This window comes from Salvelinus sp. IW2-2015, linkage group LG11, assembly GCF_002910315.2.
Source record: "Salvelinus sp. IW2-2015 linkage group LG11, ASM291031v2, whole genome shotgun sequence".
Taxonomy (NCBI): Eukaryota; Metazoa; Chordata; class Actinopteri; order Salmoniformes; family Salmonidae; genus Salvelinus; species Salvelinus sp. IW2-2015.
The window spans coordinates 14,257,212-14,278,066 of NC_036851.1; the positions used below are offsets into that span (position 1 = coordinate 14,257,212).

The following is a 20,855-nucleotide window of genomic DNA, read 5'->3' on the forward strand; positions in this document are numbered from 1 at the left end:
CTCCTTGTCAAGCTGGGGCAACAGACGTAGCATTGCAGTCTGGATGACGGAGGGGGCCGCAGGCAGAAGACTTTCTCACAAGGAAAATCAAGAAAAAGTGCCCCCCTTTGCGTTTCTCTGTCCACTCCCCTCGTTCTCCAACTGCGCAGCCCTAGCGCCTGCCTTTGTCCCCATCACAACAATCATCGAACAGATGGTGCTATGCTTGGGCGAGAATGACAGGCACCAGCCAGCAGCCAATCGCGTAGTCAGGAATCAGCTGACTCGTCTGGACAGCGCCAGGTGCTGTTTTCATATTTTCCTTGAAGGAGCAGTGGGCTACGGGCGAAGAGTAGAATATCGTCAGGCAACTAGTCATTGTGGCTTCAGTTGGCGTTTGGATGTCTCTGCAATCTGCACTATGCTCTGCTCGAAGGTTAGCTTACCTGAGTTGCTGCTTGAATCACATGGAATAGAGGAAGAATAATTGTACATTATCATATTTAAGGAATCCGTTCAGGCTATCTATGTATTTATTGTATGCATTTGTTGGGGATGTAGGCTATTGACGCATAGAGGTGAAGGCTATTTGCATAAACCTCACTGATGTCCAAAGAAACTGGATGCAACTGAGAAGAGAGGGGATTGCATGTCAACGAGGTGAGGCCAATACTTACAATTATTGCTTTAATTAGGCTAATGTTTGAACAAAGTCAGAATATATTAAACGGAAGCTGTTTATTTTGTAGCCTGCCATGCTCTTTCGAGGTATTTTGCAGTAGTAGGAGAACAGGTGGACGTGGATGTTATGAAAACTGGAACTCCGTGGCTGTGCACCGATTGTCTGACACTTACCTTCACAATAAGGTTAAACGTGGCCAGAAAAAACAGGGGTCATAGTATCAATTTTTCTGTGAAGGTGACATTTCCTTAACAAAATTGTATTTGTTTGCCAACAACCTACCGTTACTGCATCACTGCCAGGGCATGGCTTGCTGTGCATGGGGTGGAGGGACCCAAGGCAATAGCCTTTTATACGAAATAATAACTAATAGGCAACCGATTTCTATAATAACGTAATATCAGGCTATCTATATAATTGATCAGGATTAAGACTACTCTGCCTGTTGTTTTATATCTACATCTATTATTCTTGTAATTTATATTCCGGGCATTCACAGTCAGAATTATACAAATTTCAACATTTCAATGCGTCAGATAACGTGCTCGGGAAACAAACTTTGATCCTCGTGTGGCTCACCGCTGCGCATAAATGTAGGTAGGCTCGCGTGGTTAACGCAACGTTAGGAAAATGTGATTTGCATATAGATGCGAATAGCATGTGGGCAGATGTCCTCGATTATTTAATTAGTCTATATCGGCAGAATTCGAACAGGCAACCGGTCTGTAAGAAAAAAAAGTCCAATGTTTCAAGAATATCTAAGTGAGAACAGGTTGTGAAAGGGGGGGCAAGGAGTGGGGTAGCCTATTGTCATTGTATATACGCGTCTGCTGTTTTGCAGCTGTTGCTCCTATGTAATAGCTGAGGTTATTAACTTAAGACTATTGTCTCAAAAGCTTCTTATTCCCCCTTTGTATGACCAACAGTTTTTGTCAACACTAAGGCTAGGCTATGGTAGTGGAGCAGTATCTTTGGCACTGTTTTAAAGCAGTAATCAACAGTAGAAACAATAACAAAGATGATCCCCGCCCATACTTCGGTAAAAAGCTGAGGGATGGGGTTGGAGAAATGTAACCACTCTCAAATTCATAGACAGAGCTATGTATTCAAGGACTGACCATCCAAAATTATAGTTTTAACAGAATCCAATTTTGTTATCGGTCAGTCTGTTAAAGTTGTAATTTGTTATCACTTAGATACAGACTTTCATGGTTTTATACGATGTCACTCATTGCTGTGGTTTCAAGTTGCCTATGCTAGAATTGTCAAGTCATCACTTTGCCTACTGAGCCTCAGTCAGTGTTGGCAGTATGACATAGGCTGTCTGAGTCTAGACTGAAAAATAAAGTGTTGAGGATGACCTTTTTCATACAGCAGTTCAAATAAAGAGATGTGTAATTCTAAAGACACAACACTTGACCTTGTTGTGAGCCCTATGTGATATGTCAGGTTACAATCCAAGACCAGATTGGCAGTGACCAAACTGACAGGGAACAGCGGGCAAATACATTTCTCAAAACTCAAAGAGCAAAGTATTAGAGGAGGGGCAGAAGAGTGGCAAGGTGCCTGATGAGGGGTCTGGCCTTTTCTTCTGTCTACCCCGGGGGTATAACCCCTCCCCCTGTCCCTCCCCCTCCACACGCAGCACGCCGCAGCACAACACAACACACACACACACACACACACACACACACCACACAAACACACACACACACACACACACACACACACACACACACACACACACACACACACACACACACACACACACACACACACACACACTGTGAGAACAGTCCATCAGGCAGGGTTGTTAGGAGTCAGTGAGAAAGCCACAATGCCCTCCACCATGGAGAAGTGAGTTCCCTTGGGGCTGGGGATAGGGGGGCTGGGGAGGGATGGGGAGGGGTGGGTGGAGGGTGTTGCAGCTCAAGCTTCTCCCATTATTCTTGTAAAAAGGGGCAACACATTAGTCTTTGTGTGGATCTCAGAGATAAGGCATGGCACAGGCTCAGCAGCTGTTCAACTAATTCTGTCCTCATAATCAGCTGAAGAAATCATTCTGTGCAGAATGGAACTTTTACAGTGGGCTTAGGGGCCCAAACACCCCAGGCTTAGTGGTGGGACTGTTCTATTTTCTCAGTGCGTAGGGCACAGGCTACAAATACAAGCATACATTTCAGGTAACGCTTCACTTTACAGTGTTCTTAATACCGGAAAGACTCAACACACCTCTCTCATAGATATCTTATGACTACAGAGATGTACAATGTTAATAGCAATAATTAATAGCCTACAATCAACATGCATCTTCTCATGTTGACAGGACATGAAGAGGCTGAACCATTTAATGCAGGACATAACTTAAGCCGGCCAGTTGATTCTGCTCCTCGCATCATACTGTACAACATACTTCCCTCCCAAACCCTCCTGTATGTAACTTATTTCACCTCTCCCACCCTTTCAGGGGAATATAGTTATTTTAATACTTACTGTTCTTAAAAATCTTCTCTGTGCTAGCTACCAATTTCCTTTCCCAATCCCAGCCCACCAGACTCTTACGGAGGTGTAAATGTTCATGGGCTTTTAGGAATCAGAATAATAGATTCTGAGCACCCTTCAAGCCTGCCCCTTCGAGTGCCTCAGGGCTTATCAACAGTTTTCGTTATCTTCGACTTCATGTTTACACTACTCAAATGAACGAGTGTGTTGAAAATCTTCTTTCTCATTTTGTATTGCTCATTGTCACTCAATAATAGAGTTAGCATAGGTCTCCCGACTGGCGCAGCGGTCTAAGGCACTGCATCTCAGTGTAAGAGGCGTCACTACAGTCCCTGGTTTGAATCCAGGCAGTATCACATCCGGCCGTGATTGGGGGTCCCGTTGGGCAGCGCACAATTGGCCCGGGTAGGCCATTATTGTAAATAAGAATTTGTTCATAACTGACTCGCCTAGTTCAGTAAAGGTTACATTTGAATATTTAAAAACATTTATTTGACCGTGAGTGTCCATTTAGATCAAGGGTGTCAAACTCATTCCATGGAGGGCCTTGTGTCTGCAGGTTTTTATTTGTTCCTTTCAATTAAGCCCTAGATAATCAGGTGTGGGGAGTTCCTTACTAATTATTGACCTTAATTCATCCATCAAGTACAAGGAAGGCAGCGAAAACCCGCAGACACTCGGCCCTCCGTGGAATTAGTTTTTTCACTTGGTTTAGAGGGAGTTCTAGAGGGATTGGTGATGGTGGAGAATTTACTTAAATGTTATTGTCCCTAAGGGAAGCCTTATCTTGTTTATTTAGATGTCAGAATTATGGGATGGGATTTCATATCTTCTATTGCTCACATCTCTGTGAGTAATATGCACTGTGTACACAGGATTGAAAAGTAAACACCCTTCTCATGGAAAAATGGATTTCACTCCTCATTACTTATCAAAGACCTGGGAACAAGCAAATCCTTAACCATCAGCATTCAAAAAGAATCCTGTAACTCAAATATTTCTCAATTGTCAATTTGTATTCATGTATTCTTCGCATGATTCAGTTTTATCTGACAACTAGAGGTACTGTAGTGAAGTGAACCATTAGATTTTCCAGCACAGTCTCTTCTATTTGATTACACAGATTTGTATTGTAATGTGTAACTATATAACAAGAGTACAGCTAATATTAGATTTTTTTAAAGCTCTGTGTTGTGTGTCTATAATGTGTCGTCTGAGTGTCTGTGTACCAGATATTTATTGTGCGGTTGTCCTCTTGGGGTTTGTTTGAACTATTGTATATACTGCAAATGTTGAATTTTCCCATACATACTCTTGTTTAGTTTACCATCCATTCAAGGACACCCTTATTTCCATGACCATCCATTCAAGGACACACAGTCAGCCCATGAACGTCATTATTTTGTCGCAGCCTCTTTATATTTAAAATGGAGTACATCAGATGAAAGCCAACATGGAAACGTTCACGTGAAACAGAATAGCATACTGTAGTAACATTGACTGCAATAACTTGGTGTTGAAATCATATTTTTGATTGACACTCTTTTGCAATTTGACATTCAAATCAAATCAAAGTTTATTGGTCGTGTACACAGTTTAGCAGATGTTACATGTTATAGCAGGTGCACCGAGGTAGAAGTAGTATGTGTTCTTGACAAAGGACAGAGAGTTTTCTGGATAGACAATGGCAGGTGTATCGCTCATAAATAATCATTTTCGTGGTTGTCATATGCCATTTTGGCTCATAGCAGACAAGCTACGACTACTGTGCATACCAGTAACCACTGATACCCAAGAATCATGTATACCAAGGAGTTTTGCACTTACATATCATGTGCTAAAGTAGCTTTGTACCCATATGAATTCATACACACACACATCTCAGGCTGTACTACAATATCACAGAAAATGGTGATCTTCAAATCACTTACCCATAGGATCACATAGTATTAACTGTGACTACTGTATTTAGGTTAAGTACCCCCCCATTGAAAGATACAAAGGCTGCCGTGATTCAAACTGAATAGTTTTTCTTTCCTTCCACGTAGTCTTGTTTTCTTCCCCCCTGCTGTGTGGCTGTGGAGGCCAGGTTTCAAGGCTGAGTTTCCTCTGGCTCCGAGCCCTCTGGGTCAGGAGAACACGGTCAAGGCTGTTTCAGGGAAGTGTCAACGCGGCTTTACAGCTGTTTATTAACACAGCATTGGCCAAGTTCACAAGCTCTCTTCAGCTGTATTGTCATGGTTCCAGGCAGTAATGATACACCCACCCCACTTAAACGTTCATATACATTTCTTAAATGTCCCCCCCCCCCCCCGCCCGCCCCACCTGCCCTATGAAACTAAACCGTTTCCAATATAACCATTTTGATACTTGTACATGTTTAATGACACTGTTATCTCTGTCGGACAGTTCAAACTGGACACAACAATATTTGTTTTGTTTTCATCGGTTTCGACTGTTGTCAGGGAAGCTACGAGTAAAAGAACCAAAAGCGTGTATGTGTTTAATCTTTGGCTCAGACCTTTTAGATCATATTTAAACTGAAGCCCTTGTTTGGAATGCCAAGTCTTACATGAAATGATGGCCTCTTAAATGTCACCTCTCACACTGAAATGGTCCCATCTCTAAGGTCGTTCAGAGTCATGAACAGAATCTCAGATGAACCCCATTGTGATAAATGGAGGCATTATGAGAGAGTGCATAACTACAGTAGGAGTAAATTGAAATATCAGATTTAAACCAATGGTATCAATGGGAATCCTTTAGCTTGTGAAACCTTTCTGGCTCCATATTTATTGCCTTGAACTTCAGGATTTAAGAACTTGCATAACTTTGTCACTTTTATGTGTTTTTGAGGCATTGTGGGCTACTTCTAAGCCTATTTAAGCCTATCAGTAATGGCTGTCTGAGGACTCTCTGTTCAGGCTCAACCTTTGTCTCAAATGGTGTGTTCAGAATACATACACTACTATCATGCTGTAGTGCATTAAATGCATTGGTGCAATGACATAAGAGTCCAATAATAAGCAGTTTTCTTACATTTCAATAGAATGGTTTGAATATGTTGCTTTTCTGTGAATAGTCAGTGAGTAGTCAGTGAATAACATAACATGAGATAGGCTACAGTTGTTTTTAATTAAAGTAGTTACACAGTGAGCTGTATCTCGGGGCGGCAGGTATCCTAGTGGTTAGAGTGTTGGGTCAGTAACCGAAAGGTTGCTAGATCGAATCCCCGGGTTAACAATGTAAAAATATGTCATTCTGCACCTGAACAAGGCAGTTAACCCACTGTAAATAATAACTTGTTCTTAACTGACTTGTGTAGTTAAATAAAAAATCTCTCCCGAGGGTTTCAACTGTTACATTTCCTTGGATTGATCTCTACTTCTAACTAACCACTCACTTATTCTGCTTTATCTTAAGGAACATGTCTGTATTACCCTTATTTCACCCTGTCCCAGGAGAACAATCCCCTGTGCAGGAAGAGCTTAAACTTGTTTCATGTCACCCTTGCTCTGTTGCCAAGCAGTTTTGCACTCCGATGAATTAGTCAGCTCTTTAGTTCCAAAGCCTATTAGCGAGTGTTGACCACAGACTCTGTTAGGTTAAGAAGGCCTATGGCAATGCAATACTCACTCACTGAGATTGATACCTCCTTTAGTAAATTCACCTAATTAGGTTACAGGATTTCTTAAGTGTTGCTCAGATTATAATGCCCTACAGGATTCCACCATGGTAGAGCCAGCTAGCCCATCTACATTCTATACTTTTACTACACATACAGAACAGGTTGGTACTCGAAGAGTTAAGCACTATTTCAAATGGTCTGAATGTTCCGGTAGTTACAGGGAGGAATCAGTCCTTATTGATTTCCACTTGCCACATTCAGAAGTCAATTACAGAACCTTGTAGTTGCTCAAGTGTGCATATGTGCCTGCCTCTCCTCTGCAAAATCACTAACACTCTTTAGTGATGGGAGCAAAAGCCTAGGAACCAACTCAATTGTCAGTGAAATCATTATGTTCAAGAACATTACCACAATTAAAGTCAATGTTAATTGATATCACATATTAACTTGAGGTTTAATAGTATTGTGGCCTATTTTTTAGTCAGCACTGTATGGTATGGCAGATGCCAGTGCTCCTGTTATGCTCCTCACAAGACTAGATTCTGGATTTACAAGTCCTTCTCCTGAAGTCCCTGTCCTTGAACAAAAGTAGTTCTGGATGAATAACTGACTGTTGCGGCTGAGGAGAAGTGTGATGTATGCTTTTTACAAAATACTGTACTTGCAATGCTCACTGAAGGCTTCTCTCAGAAATACACAACATATGTTAAAGAAATCCACCATATTTCTGTACCTAAACCAGGACACAGTGGCTCTTTCATTAATAATCTAGGAACATATTTTTGCCATCATTTATTTTCTTCATAGGCATGGAGAATACTGACATATCTCAGAGTATTTAATGATGTGCGGAGAAGCTAATGATCTATTGCTGATGGGCCTGTTGGATAGATGAAAGCACTCAAGTGAATTTGATCTGTGTCCAAGTATATACAAGTTTTTATTTTTTTTAATTGTGCCTGCGTTATAATGATCTGATTTAGCATTTTTCCTCAACTGATGATGCTGCATAATTCACATTAACAATCTCTCAGGGAGATGTAAAAGATGTAAACGACAGCCAAACAGAAGGTTTGCTCTCAACATCATCATGAGCTGTGTTACATTCATGTTCTATTTAACATGGCTGACATGTAACTTTTGGTTAACATGATATGACGTATGATACCCTTACATTTACTCCAGACACTACTTTTCACCAACTCCCTGTCTCATAAATCAAATTGTTTATGCTATACAGTTGAAGTCGGAAGTTTACATACACTTAGGTTGGAGTCATTAAAACTTGTTTTTCAACCACTCCACAAATTTCTTGTAAACAAACTATAGTTTTGGCAAGTCGGTAAGGACATCTACTTTGTGCATGACACAAGGAATATTTCCAACAATTGTTTACAGACAGATTATTTCACTTATAATTCACTGTATCACTATTCCAGTGGGTCAGACGTTTACATACACTAAGTTGACTTTGACAGCTTGGAACATTCCAGAAAATTATGTCATGGCTTTAGAAGCTTCTGATAGGCTAAATTACATAATTTGAGTCAATTGGAGGTTTACCTGTGGATGTATTTCAAGGCCTACCTTCAAACTCAGTGCCTCTTTGCTTGACATCATGGGAAAACAAAAAAAATCAGCCAAGACCTCAATAAAAATGGTAGACCTCCACAAGTCTGGTTTATCCTTGAGAGCAGTTTCCAAACGCCTGAAGGTACCACGTTCATCTGTACAAACAATAGTACACAATAAACACCATGGGACCACGCAGTCATCATACCGCTCAGGAAGGAGACGCGTTCTGTCTCCTAGAGATGAATGTACTTCGGTGCGAAAAGTGCAAATCAATCCCAGAACAACAGCAAAGGACCTTGTGAAAATTCTGGAGGAAACAGATACAAAAGTATCTATATCCACAGTAAAACGAGTCCTATATCAGCATAACCTGAAAGGCCGCTCAGCAAGGAAGAAGCCACTGCTCCAAAACCGCCATAAAAAAATCCAGACTACGGTTTGCAACTGCACATGGGGACAAAGATCGTACTTTTTGGAGAAATGTCCTCTGGTCTGATGAAACAAAAATGGAACTGTTTGGCCATAATGACCATCGTTATGTTTGGAGGAAAAAGGGGCAACTCACCATCCCAACCGTGAAGCATGGGGGTGGCAGCATCATGTTGTGGGGTGCTTTGCTGCAAGAGGGACTTGTGCACTTCACAAAATAGATGGCATCATGAGGAAGGAAAATTTTGTGCATATATTGAAGCAACATCTCAAGACATCAGTCAGGAAGTTAAAGCTTGGTCACAAATGGGTCTTCCAATGACCAAGCATACTTCCAAAGTTGTGGCAACATTGCTTAAGGACAACAAAGTCAAGGTATTGGAGTGGTCATCACAAAGCCCTGACCTCAATCGTATAGAAAATGTGTGGGCAAAACTGAAAAAGCGTCTGCGAGCAAGGAGGCCTACAAACCTGACTCAGTTACACCAGCTCTATCAAGACGAATGAGACAAAATTCACCCAACTTATTGTGGGAAGCTTGTGGAAGGCTACCCGAAATGTTTGACCCAAATTAAACAATATAAAGGCAATGCTACCAAATACTAATTGAGTGTATGTAAACTTCTGACCTCCTGAGTATGTGTTGAAAGAAATAAAAGCTGAAATAAATCATTCTCTCCACTATTATTCTGACATTTCACATTCTTAAATTAAAGTCGTGATCCTAACTGACCTAAGACAGGGAATTTTTACTAGGATTAAATGTCAGGAATTGTGAAAAACTGAGTTTTAATGTATTTGGCGAAGGTGTATGTAATTTTACGACTTCAACTGTATGTGTTCCTGGTTGTCCATGCATTACACTAAACTGTACAGTAACCCATAGTCTTTTTTGTCTTTGTTTTACAGACTCACCGTGCAGTACTGAGGTTTTGATGAAAGAAACACTCTGAACAGTGGGAGGCTCACTGTAACTCTGGAACTGTTTCACTGGAACCCCCTGCACATCTTTTCCCACCTGGACCATTTTATAGGGATACAACTACAAGTCAGCAAAACCTCTGGTTAATGACAATAACACAGCTCTCTCCAAGGTCATCAACCTTTTCTGGTGTCCAACCCTCTGTGGGTTTGGACCGGTGAACACAGACAGACAGCATGGCTAGAGGGAGGTTCATCTACTGTCTACTAAGGCAGTTGTTGGCTGGCTTGATTCTGGCGTCCGTTGGACTATCCTCCATCCAGAGAGATAATGAGTGTCCCCAGCTGTGTGTGTGTGAGATCCGACCCTGGTTCACCCCCCAATCCACCTACAGAGAAGCCACGACGGTGGATTGTAACGACCTCCGTCTCACACGCATCCCAAGCAACCTGTCCAGCGACACTCAGGTGCTCCTCCTGCAGAGCAATTACATCGCCAGAACCAGTGAGGAGCTGGAGCAGCTCTTCAACCTGACCGAGCTGGACCTGTCTCAGAACAACTTCAGCAGCATCCACAATGTGGGCCTCACCAACATGTCCCAGCTCACCACACTGCACCTTGAAGAGAACCAGATTACTGAATTGCCTGACTACTGCCTACAGGACCTCAGCAACCTGCAAGAGCTCTACATCAACCATAACCAGATCAACATAATCTCCCCAAACGCCCTCTCTGGTCTGCACAATCTGCTCAGGCTTCATCTCAACTCCAACAGGCTCAAGGCCATTGACAGTCGCTGGTTTGAGTCAACGCCCAACCTTGAGATCCTCATGATCGGGGAAAATCCTGTTGTTGGCATCCTGGACTTTAACTTCAAGCCGCTTGTAAACCTGAGGAGCTTGGTTCTGGCTGGAATGGATTTAACAGACATCCCTGGAAATGCCTTTGTGGGACTAAACAACCTAGAGAGTCTCTCCTTCTACGACAATAAGCTAATTAGAGTTCCTCAGAACGCCCTTCAGAAACTACCTAACCTCAAGTTCTTGGACTTGAACAAAAACCCTGTGCACAAAATCCAAGAGGGGGACTTTAAGAACATGCTGAGGCTGAAAGAGCTGGGCATAAACAACATGGGGGAGCTGGTCTCCATTGACCGCTTTGCCGTCGATAACCTCCCTGAGCTTACCAAGCTGGAGGCTACTAATAACCCCAAATTTTCCTACGTGAACCGCCAGGCTTTCCGTGACGTCCCTGCCCTGGAGAGCCTCATGTTGAACAACAATGCCCTTAACGCCCTCTACCAGTCCACTGTGGACTCCCTGCCCAACTTGCGTGAGATCAGCATCCACAGCAACCCCCTGCGATGTGACTGCGTCATCCAGTGGATGAGCTCCAACAAGACCAGCATCCGCTTCATGGAACCCCTCTCCATGTTCTGTGCACTTCCAGTCGAGGTCAGAGGTCAGCATGTGAGGGAGTTGCTCCAGCAGGACTCAGCAGAGCAGTGTCTGCCCATGATCTCCCACGACAGCTTTCCCAACCACCTGAACCTGGACATAGGCATGACTGTGGACCTGGACTGCCGTGCAATGTCCCAGCCTGAGCCAGATATCTACTGGGTCACACCTCTAGGGAACAAGGTGATGGTGGAAACCCTGTCTGATAAATACAGCCTCAGTAGCGAGGGAACACTGCGTATCTCTCAAATCCAGGTCGAGGACTCTGGCAGGTATACCTGTGTGGCCCAGAATGCTGAGGGGGCGGACACTCGGGTGACTGCTATTAGGGTGAATGGTACTCTCTTAGACAGCACCCAGTTGATGAAAGTGTACGTGAAGAAGACTGAGTCCCACTCCATTCTGGTTTCCTGGAAGGTCAACTCCAACGTCATGACCTCCAACCTCAAGTGGTCATCTGCCACCATGAAGATAGACAACCCTCACATCACCTACACAGCCAGGGTCCCAGTGGATGTCCATGAGTATAACCTCACACACCTACAGCCCGCCACCGAGTATGAGGTATGTCTCACCGTCTCCAACATCCACCAGCAGACACAGAAGTCCTGTGTCAATGTCACAACGAAGCACGCTGCCTTCGCTGTGGAGATATCTGACCAAGGCACTAACACCGCTCTCGCAGCGGTCATGGGTACCATGTTCGGCATCATCAGCCTGGCCTCTATGGCTGTGTACATTTCCAAGAGGTGGAAGAGGAAAAACTACAATCACTCCCTGAAAAAGTACATGCAGAAAACATCCTCCATCCCCCTCAATGAGCTCTACCCTCCCCTCATCAACCTGTGGGAGGCGGACAGTGAGAAGGAGAAAGAGGTTTCCTCCTCATCAGAGACCAAACCAGGCCAGGTGGACACAACACGGAGCTACTACATGTGGTGAAAGCTACTACATGTGGGGTAAACCATAAATAACACATTTTAGGAGCACAAAGTCACTTATTTTGCTTCTTTGTGTGACAGTAATATGAAATATATTTTTTGCAGTTTTCTTCTTTGCTCATTTGAGGCGAAGAACAGACAGATATTTCAGACTTTTTAGTATAGTGTATTGCCTTTCTCCTCTTGCCCCCTTTTTGACAGTCAATATGGCAGCTTTGTTTAGCTCCCAGGACTTGGTAGTCATTGTGCTTTATTTTGAGTACTTGTTTTGATATCATAGCATGGGTATTGTCATGGATTCAGTCTGGATCAACTTGCTGGAGCTGGAATTGGATCCATTTTGATTTCTTTCTCTGGAAGTATTCTTAGCGATTACACATTTTTTTTCTCATAAAACAGTTTAAGTGTTAACTGTTGTACAATGCAATATATAAACCAATTTGTCTATGGACTACAATATATGCTGACAAAGTAAGTTTAGACTTGATATACTGTCTATTGAATAATGTTAGCAATTGTTCTGTAATGTTGTATCAACTATAATTTGAATGACTTTTTTGACATTAACAAACAGTAATTTTTTATTAAGAACTTAAGTTTGCAGAGAAAATACCATAAACCAGCAATAGAAATATGAATGTTTAATAACTAGGTAAGTAGACATAAAGCTTTTTAAATTCTCAGAATATTATTTTTTATTTTGCTAGAATCATTCAACGATCACTGATTTTGTTGTGATTTACACACGCAAATACTGTATGTTGTATATTGAGGAGCAAGCAAAAATAAAATACTTTTTTCCTCATATTTTTTTATACCATTTCCAGACCTTGTGTCATTATTTGTATGTTACATCATATATAGTAAAAACAGGCTCTGGAAAAATATATTCATTTCAAACCTTAAGCATTTACTTTGACAACAAAGGTGTTTACCATAATTCCATATAACTAAAATGAAAACTTGTAATGCGGGGGAGATGGAAAGATGTGTTTTACATTATGACATTATGGTAAATGATGCATTATATCAGTTTGACTGTAGGTGTAGGCACAGTGTAGATTGTGATAAAGAGAGATGGAGTGGAGAGATACTAACTACAGAGGCTGAGATGCTGCAAAAGCAATTATCAGAGCGTAATTAAAATCTGCCCCTTTAGTCTCCAATTATTGCTGCAAAAATCCTTCGAGGAGCAAACAGCCCTCCAAAACCACAGATGAAAGATTTTGGAAACCAGGAAGAGGACATATGGGAGTAAATGGCAAGACAAGCCTCCCAAAGTGATGAAGACCACCGGGCACAGAGGACAGATCTTCAGTGTTCACACTGCCATTTAATGACATATAGGGCAACAGTGTCCTCCCTTGCCATGCCCACTCTCCAGGATGAGATGAGATGGGTGTGGGCAGCATTGACGGGAGGAATGAAGTGGCTGAGCTTAAATCAAAGGAGGATGTGATTATGGTAAATGGGCACTATTAAGCAGCACAGAATGCTGCATTATCTTACAGTTAGCAACCCGGCTTTAATCAGAAAGATGCTAGCAGCTCCCAATTCTCTGCACCCTCATACTGTATGAGCGGAGCCTGTTCCAGGCATAAGCGACATCTCGGTCTCTTAGGGCCCTGGCCACTCAATCGGGTCTCAACTTACTATTGAGAGTAAGAAGAGTAGAATACACCAGGTGCAATCATAGATTCCGATTGGTTAGACCAACGTTGAACAGTCCTTACAAAGGGTGCTGCCTGTTTAAGTTTCTAACTATAGGTGGGGAGGAGCAGAATGGAGGCATGATCTGATTTGCCGAATGGAGGGCATAGAAGGGGCTTGTAGCCGTCCTGGAAGGAAGAGTAGCACTGATCAAGAATTTGTGATGTGTGTGTGTAGCACAGGAGATGTGTTGATAGAATTTCAGTAGCGTTTTCCTCAGATTTCCTTTATTAAAGTCCCCAGAGACAATAAATACGATTTATGAGATATGTGGTTTACAGTTTGCACATAGTCCAGAGTATGTTACAGTCCCTGATGTGTCTCCGGAAGGAGAACCTCGCTCTCAGCTCATCTACTTTATTGTCCATGGACTGAACGTTAGCGAGTAATATATTCGGAAGTGGTGGATGGTATGCACACCGCTTGAGTTTGTCTACGGCCCCACTTGTTCTTCACTGTCTTTGGAATCAGCGTTTTGGTGCAGGCCCTGTGATGAATAAAGCTGCCTCTGGAAGTTCAAACAAAGGACCCTGGTCAGGGAAGTAACATTTTTGCTTGAATTTCTGATGAGTGACCGCAATCTAATGTCCAAAAGTATTTTTCGGCTGTAGGTAATAATACAAGGAACTTTCTGAGCAAATAATGTAAGAAATAACAAAAACATTTAAAAGAATACTGCAAAGTTGGCTAGGAGCTAGAAATAGGGTGACCATGTCTATTGGCACCATCTTGTTATAAATTGAGTAACACGAAGTGACACTTTGGATGTAGACACACCAAAGTATCAATAGAATCCTCAAAGTAATGACATACTAAAAGGAAGCTAATAATTGTATTTAATATAGACCCCTCCCCCGATAACAGTTTGCCACTGGGGGGAATGCTCAAGGTCCTTGCATATCTATGTAATGAGTGATTTTCAAGATGGCGACATACAACTGAGGGACAGACAGTAAAATCAAATGTTTTTTGAAAACGTAATTTTTTATGTTTTTACTCCAAATACAAACAAATACACCAAATTACAGACGCACATAATAATACATATATTATCACCTAATATTGTGTTAGATTTTTTTTATCAACTTAAGTTCTTGTGAACATTACAAGTTTTGAACTTCTATTTGCTATTTATGGCCTGTAGGCCTCATTGACCTGAGCTCATACAACTCGCTTTTGAGTTAAAAAAGCATAATGTATGGATTATTTTGACTATAACAAATACTCAGATGAAACATATTGTGCTATTTATCACAGACTACTTTGTGTCAAAGTTTAACAAGGACTCTCCTTCTCACCAGTGTCATGATCAAAGGTATGATCAAGAGCCTCACATACAGTATATCGTTTGGTAATTGTGCTGCCACAGAATGAATTGTGAGCAAGGCCTCAAAAAAGCTTTATATACCAGAGCAGTGAGAAAAGGTCCATATATTATTGAAACAATATTGCGATTGTTCGTGAGAATGTCAACAGGTGTGGTTCCCGTGGGGGAAAGATTATATTGGGGAAAGATTCCCGTGGGGGTTGCCATGGAAGCCAAGAAGAGGAGTGAGGTGTGTGTGTGTGTGTGTGTGTGTGTGTGTGCTCAAACACACATGCATGTGGGGGTCTGGGAGAGGAAGTGTGTCCATCTGATGAATGGGCATGTGCCTGAACTCAATTGTATACACTAATTGTAGTTTCACCAATTCATTTTTAATGACCGGTCATTTTGATTGGGAACACCACAGGTGTACAAAAGTTAAATAAAACACCCAAAATGTAATGAAAATCATCAAAATGTATTTTGTGTGTTCAGATGCTCTGTGTGGACAAAGTCATGGAACCTTATGACAATCAGATTACAGGAACTACATTTTTCAGAGAGAAAACTTGGAAATCGGTCCAATTCGACCGGAACACAGTAAGAGGGTTAAAAGTATGTTTACATTGTAATACCTTCTAACTTTCTAGCTCCGTCCATAACTTCTGGACTTTATTGCATTCACAGAAAGCATTGATTAATTGAGTATTTATTAGTTTTACACTTATAGTAAGATATGACTCTGCCGTTGTTCTGTAGATTATGTGAATTTTGTCTCTTGTATAATAAATCGATACGTTAGTTTAAACTGGAATAAGTGTACATTTTAGTTAACTGTAATTTTGTTAGTTATGCTTCAACTTTCTCTCCATCTTGTGACAACATCAGTTCTTTTTAAGTCTTGGTGCCAATAGTTTATATTTTTTTCTAAGAGATTGTCAGTTGGATATGCTCTTTGCATGGTTTTATATATCTTCACAATCATATGAGTATCCTTTTCTGATTCAAATAAGATTCCCTCAAGGTTGCTCTGACGTCCAAAAGATTTAAAATCAAAATTTCATGAAATGCAACTTTTAAGTTGCATGTATTTGAAACTATCTACATTGGTCAGTCCAAAATTACTTTTTAATTCTGTCATGGTAACACATTTATTTCCTGTTACCGGTTTATATTCCTTTAGTTTTCCATGTAGACCAATTTATCAATGAATTCTGAAAAGCTATCCAAGGATTGCTCCATAAGGTTTTGTTTTTAGGGTGTTATATTGGTTTTTGAGAATACGTTTAATTTTCTTCCATGTTGTTATAGTGTTCTTAACTATGAAGTTGTTAATGTTCTTAGCTTTATCCTTTGAAAGTAGAATAAAATATATTCTGGGATGAACAGGTTTAGCCTCCTAGCAGAGGCAACAAGGTTTTTGGCTAAAATGCGTTGGTACTTGGTAAAGTTCAAATTGCCATTGACCTTAAAAAGGACCCTGGGCCAGTGGAAGCAAAATAGTCCCATCACATCTAAGATCCACGACCATATTTTACAGTAGGTAAGAGGTTGTTTTCTGCATGTGATATCCTTCTTTCGACACCAAACCAACCACTGGTGTGTGTGGCCAAAGAGCTCTATTTTCATGTCATCTGACCGTAGCACTGTTTACAATCCAAGCGCCAATGTCATTTAGCAACCTCAGGCAGGAATTTACAATTCTTGGTTGCTCTAAAGAATTTTACAAATTCTGGCAACCTGTAGGGGGTGCGTACTGGTAGCAGAGAAGTCAGGCGCAGGAGAGCAAAAACTGATTTACAACGGCCCAGTTTAATAAACAAAACCACCGTAAACAGAACAATAAATCAATGGGTAAACAAAACCCATTACACACCAGCATAACGTGCACAAGCACTACAATAAACAATTCCGGACAAGGACATGGGGGGAACAGAGGGTTAAATACACAACATGTAATGATGGAATTGAAACCAGGTGTATGGGAAGACAAGACAAAACAAATGGAAAATGAAAGGTGGATCGGCGATGGCTAGAAGACCGGTGACGTCGGCGGAAGTCGTGACAGAACTCTTCCAAATAGGCTATTGACTTTGAGGTGGCATCTAATGCTAGATTTGGAGACTTGGTGAACCGAAGATGCAACCAAGTTCTGTAATTCTCCAACTGTGGACCTTGAACTTTTCTTTGCCTCCCAAACTATCTTCCTCACTTTGCGTAGGGACAAGATACACATGCGTCCAATACAAGGCAAATTTACCACTATTCCAGTGGTTTTAAACTTCTTACTCGTTGCCCTAATAGTGGTAAGTGGTATATTTGGATTTGTATACCTTTTTTGTACCTACTGTCTGATTTATGAAGGTCAACAACCATTTGTCTCTTTTACTTTGTGAGTTGTTTGCCTTTTCCCATGGTGATAGTTGACAAAGGGATTTTACATGCGTACTGCCAAATGTTTATACCCTCAGTAAAACAAGGAATCCATGGAAGGCCATAATACAGTTCCTTAAACTGAGATAGTTTTTTATTTTTGTGAATATTAATTCAGATTAATTGTTGTTTGCAGCACTGTACATACAGTACATAAAAACACAATTGGAACTGAGGAACTGTTTTAAAACTCTATACAGAGCAACTGGTGGGTATTTTCTCTTTTGTTTTTAAATCCTCTTTGGATCAGCAACATGTACCTATGCTCTGGAAAACTTTACTATAGTACCCATCCCCAAATTGACAAACGCATCTGTAATAAATGACTATAGGCCAGTGGCATTAACATCCCTGGTTATGAAGTGTTTTGTGAAGGGGATTAAGACACAGCAGCGTCTTAATTGCCTTCAGTTTGCTATTGTGACTGGTAGGGGGAAGGGGTTGTTGATGCCACCCTTATGCTACTGAACCTTATTGTATCTACAAGCACCTAGAGGGTCAAATGCCATGCTAAGGTCTTATTTGTTGATTTCTCTTTGGCGTTTAATACAATCCATCCCTCCACCTTGGCTCAGAGACTCATAGACAATTTATCATTGGATGGAAGCCTGGTGCTGTGGATCCTGGATTTCCAGAGCAATAGGACACAGCAGGTCAAGGTGGGACAGTGGATGTCAGACAAGCGCACCACTAGCATGGTCTCTCCTCAATGGTGTGTGCTTTCGCCGCTGCTTTATACCAATGACTGTAAAAGCTCCTACCCTGGAAGACAATTGATTAAGATTGCAGACAGCACAGCACTGGTCAGGCTAATCCAGGATGAGGAGAAGGAGCACTGGCCAGTCTTGGAGAACTTTGTTAAGTGGTGTGATGACTCTCACTTAGTGCTGAACACAAAAAAGGAGAAAAGAAACGCATATTGACTGTAGGGAAAACATAACACCCTCCCCACTGACTGTTGTTCAGTGGCAATACATAGAGGTAGTGTAGGAGTATAAAGATTTGGGTGTTGTACACAGGGTTGGGGAGTAACGGATTTGTAAAAGCATTACAAAAACCGGTAACTGTAATCTGTTACATTACCAGCAACAATTGTAATCAGATTACAGATACTTTTGAAAAACTAGATGATTACTTAGAGGATTACTTTTAAATTCAGAAAGGATGTTTGCAAAAAAAATTGTTGTTGACATTTCTCTTTTTTCTCAATGGCATTCAAATGAGCAATGAAAAATAGCGTAAATTTAAGTTTGTTCCATCTGAGCGAGTCTGACCACAAGTCAGAGACCACTATGATGACACACCAAATGTGTTTGATGGATCGAGGGAGAAGAGCAGGAATAGGCTTTTGTAGGATACAGTCCAAGCTATGTCTTCCAATGGTGCGACTGCTGTCGGCATCCAAAGATTATCCAACTTGAATAAACGCTTGGAGGGAAGGATGACAGCAGTGGTGTAGTCTATGGCGATACGGATCACTTATTATTTATATCTACATAGCGCATTGATGTGAATCACACTGCTGCTCTTTCATTTAGCTATTTGCCGCTTACGGATTGTGGTTGTAGATGGCTGTTCACAAATCAAAAAGTTTATTTGAACCCAATAATGGTTGAATTCACAAAGTTTAAACTGCAAGTCAATCATTGTTTTTGAAACCAGTGGACAGCCAGTGAAAAATGCGATCTTGCACCAGCTGCATAGTGCGATCCCAACCTATAGAATAAAAGTGGGGATTTTATTGCTCAATCTAATTCATGCTGATAAAAAATGTATAATCTATAGGCCTAATAGAGACATGCTCAAATGCACACACTGTTGATAGACTTAAAGGGGCAATCTGTAGTTGCTACATCCATTTTTGGACTTATAAATTATATATATTAATGTAAAGATATAACTGAATCGTATTGTTTTATGTAGTAGAAAGCGATGGGTTAGAAGAAGCCTACATAACCAACCCATAAAGTAAAATGTAACATCCGTACATGGCCAGCTATGTAAACTTTAACCTTGATTTATCCTGCAATAGATGTCGTTCAATTGGTAACATACATTTTTGTATTTTTCTAATTCTTCTTACGGGGAAAGTAATCTAAAAGTAACGGAACGTAATCAGATTACGTTGCTGAGTTTGGCTAATCCAAAAGTTATGTTACTGATTACAATTTTGGACAGGTAACTAGTAACTGTAATGGATTACATTTAGAAAGTAACCTACCCAACCCTACCTGTGCATCACCACAAGCTACGTTGGGGAAAATGCACAGCACTGATGTTTAAGAAAGGACAGCAAAGGCTCTACTTTTTAAGGAAACTAAGCTCTTTTAATGTTGATCGTGTTTTATTGTCACTGTTTTACAAGTCCTTCATTGTCTTAACATTTTGTATCATCTGGCTGTGTTTTTGCCCCTCTTTTTAGCACTTTGCGTCAATATATTTTATTAGACAAAATAAAAAATGTGGCACTGCCACACCTGATTAAAAAGTGCTGTGGTAAATGGCGCCTCGCCACACATTTTCCGGCAGCCCTGCATCAGCCTTTAAATCACTGACTACTAATCTGCCTACAAGTAGCTTTACCTATGAAACAGCTAACACAACAGAATCCTGATTTATCAGCCTCTGAGGCTGAAATGTAATCTGACCAGCCTGTCAGAAATGAAGCTCATTAGTGAATGATGGGGAAATGCTAGCTAGCTTTTACCACCATATGTTTTTACTAATTAAAATAATTATTGCTTTGAGTCTAAGAATGTTAATAGAGGGAATAGCGGCCGTTTTACAGGCTCCTGACCAATTGTGCTATTTTGTGCATTTTTTTACATTATGTTTCCACCATAATTTCCTATGACTGAAAAGAGCTTCTGGACATCAGAACTGCTATCACTAACCTCGATTTGGAAGAGGACTTCTACCTCAATGAGTCGGAGGCGAAACCAGGCCCAAATCCTCGACAGTCAAATAAGGAGGAGACAGCGCTCTACAGGCTACCTGACGAGACTACGTCGCAGAGAGGTTAAATTGCCAATCACTGGAGAATAAACTGGATGAGTTCCGTTCAAGACTGTCCTATCAACGTGATCTGAACAACTGTAATATCCTATGTTTCTCAGAGTCGTGGCTGAACAAGGATATGGTAAATATAAATCTAGCTGTTTTTTCTATACATTGGCAGGACAGAACGGTGGCGTCGGGGAAAGTCAGGGGAGATGTTGCGTGTTGTGTTTGTTAACAACAGCATCTTTAATATTAGGGAAATCTCAAGGTTGTGCTAGCCTGAGTTAGAAT

General features: G+C 41.2%; 1 protein-coding gene across 1 annotated transcript; it reads left to right on the plus strand.

Moving 5' to 3' along the window:
• The first annotated feature begins 243 nt into the window (after window positions 1-243).
• lrrn1 (leucine rich repeat neuronal 1) lies at window positions 244-12,930 on the plus strand. The gene is made up of 3 exons (XM_023996183.2): window positions 244-415; window positions 541-639; window positions 9,705-12,930. The coding sequence occupies exon 3, from the start codon at window positions 9,954-9,956 to the stop codon at window positions 12,114-12,116; it is 2,163 nt and encodes a 720-aa protein (XP_023851951.1). The 5' UTR covers window positions 244-415; window positions 541-639; window positions 9,705-9,953; the 3' UTR covers window positions 12,117-12,930.
• Window positions 12,931-20,855: the final 7,925 nt, after the last annotated feature.

What these genes read in the sequence shown, in the direction of transcription:
- lrrn1 (XM_023996183.2), top strand. Translation starts at nt 9,954, where the DNA reads ATGGCTAGAGGGAGGTTCATCTACTGTCTACTAAGGCAGTTGTTGGCT.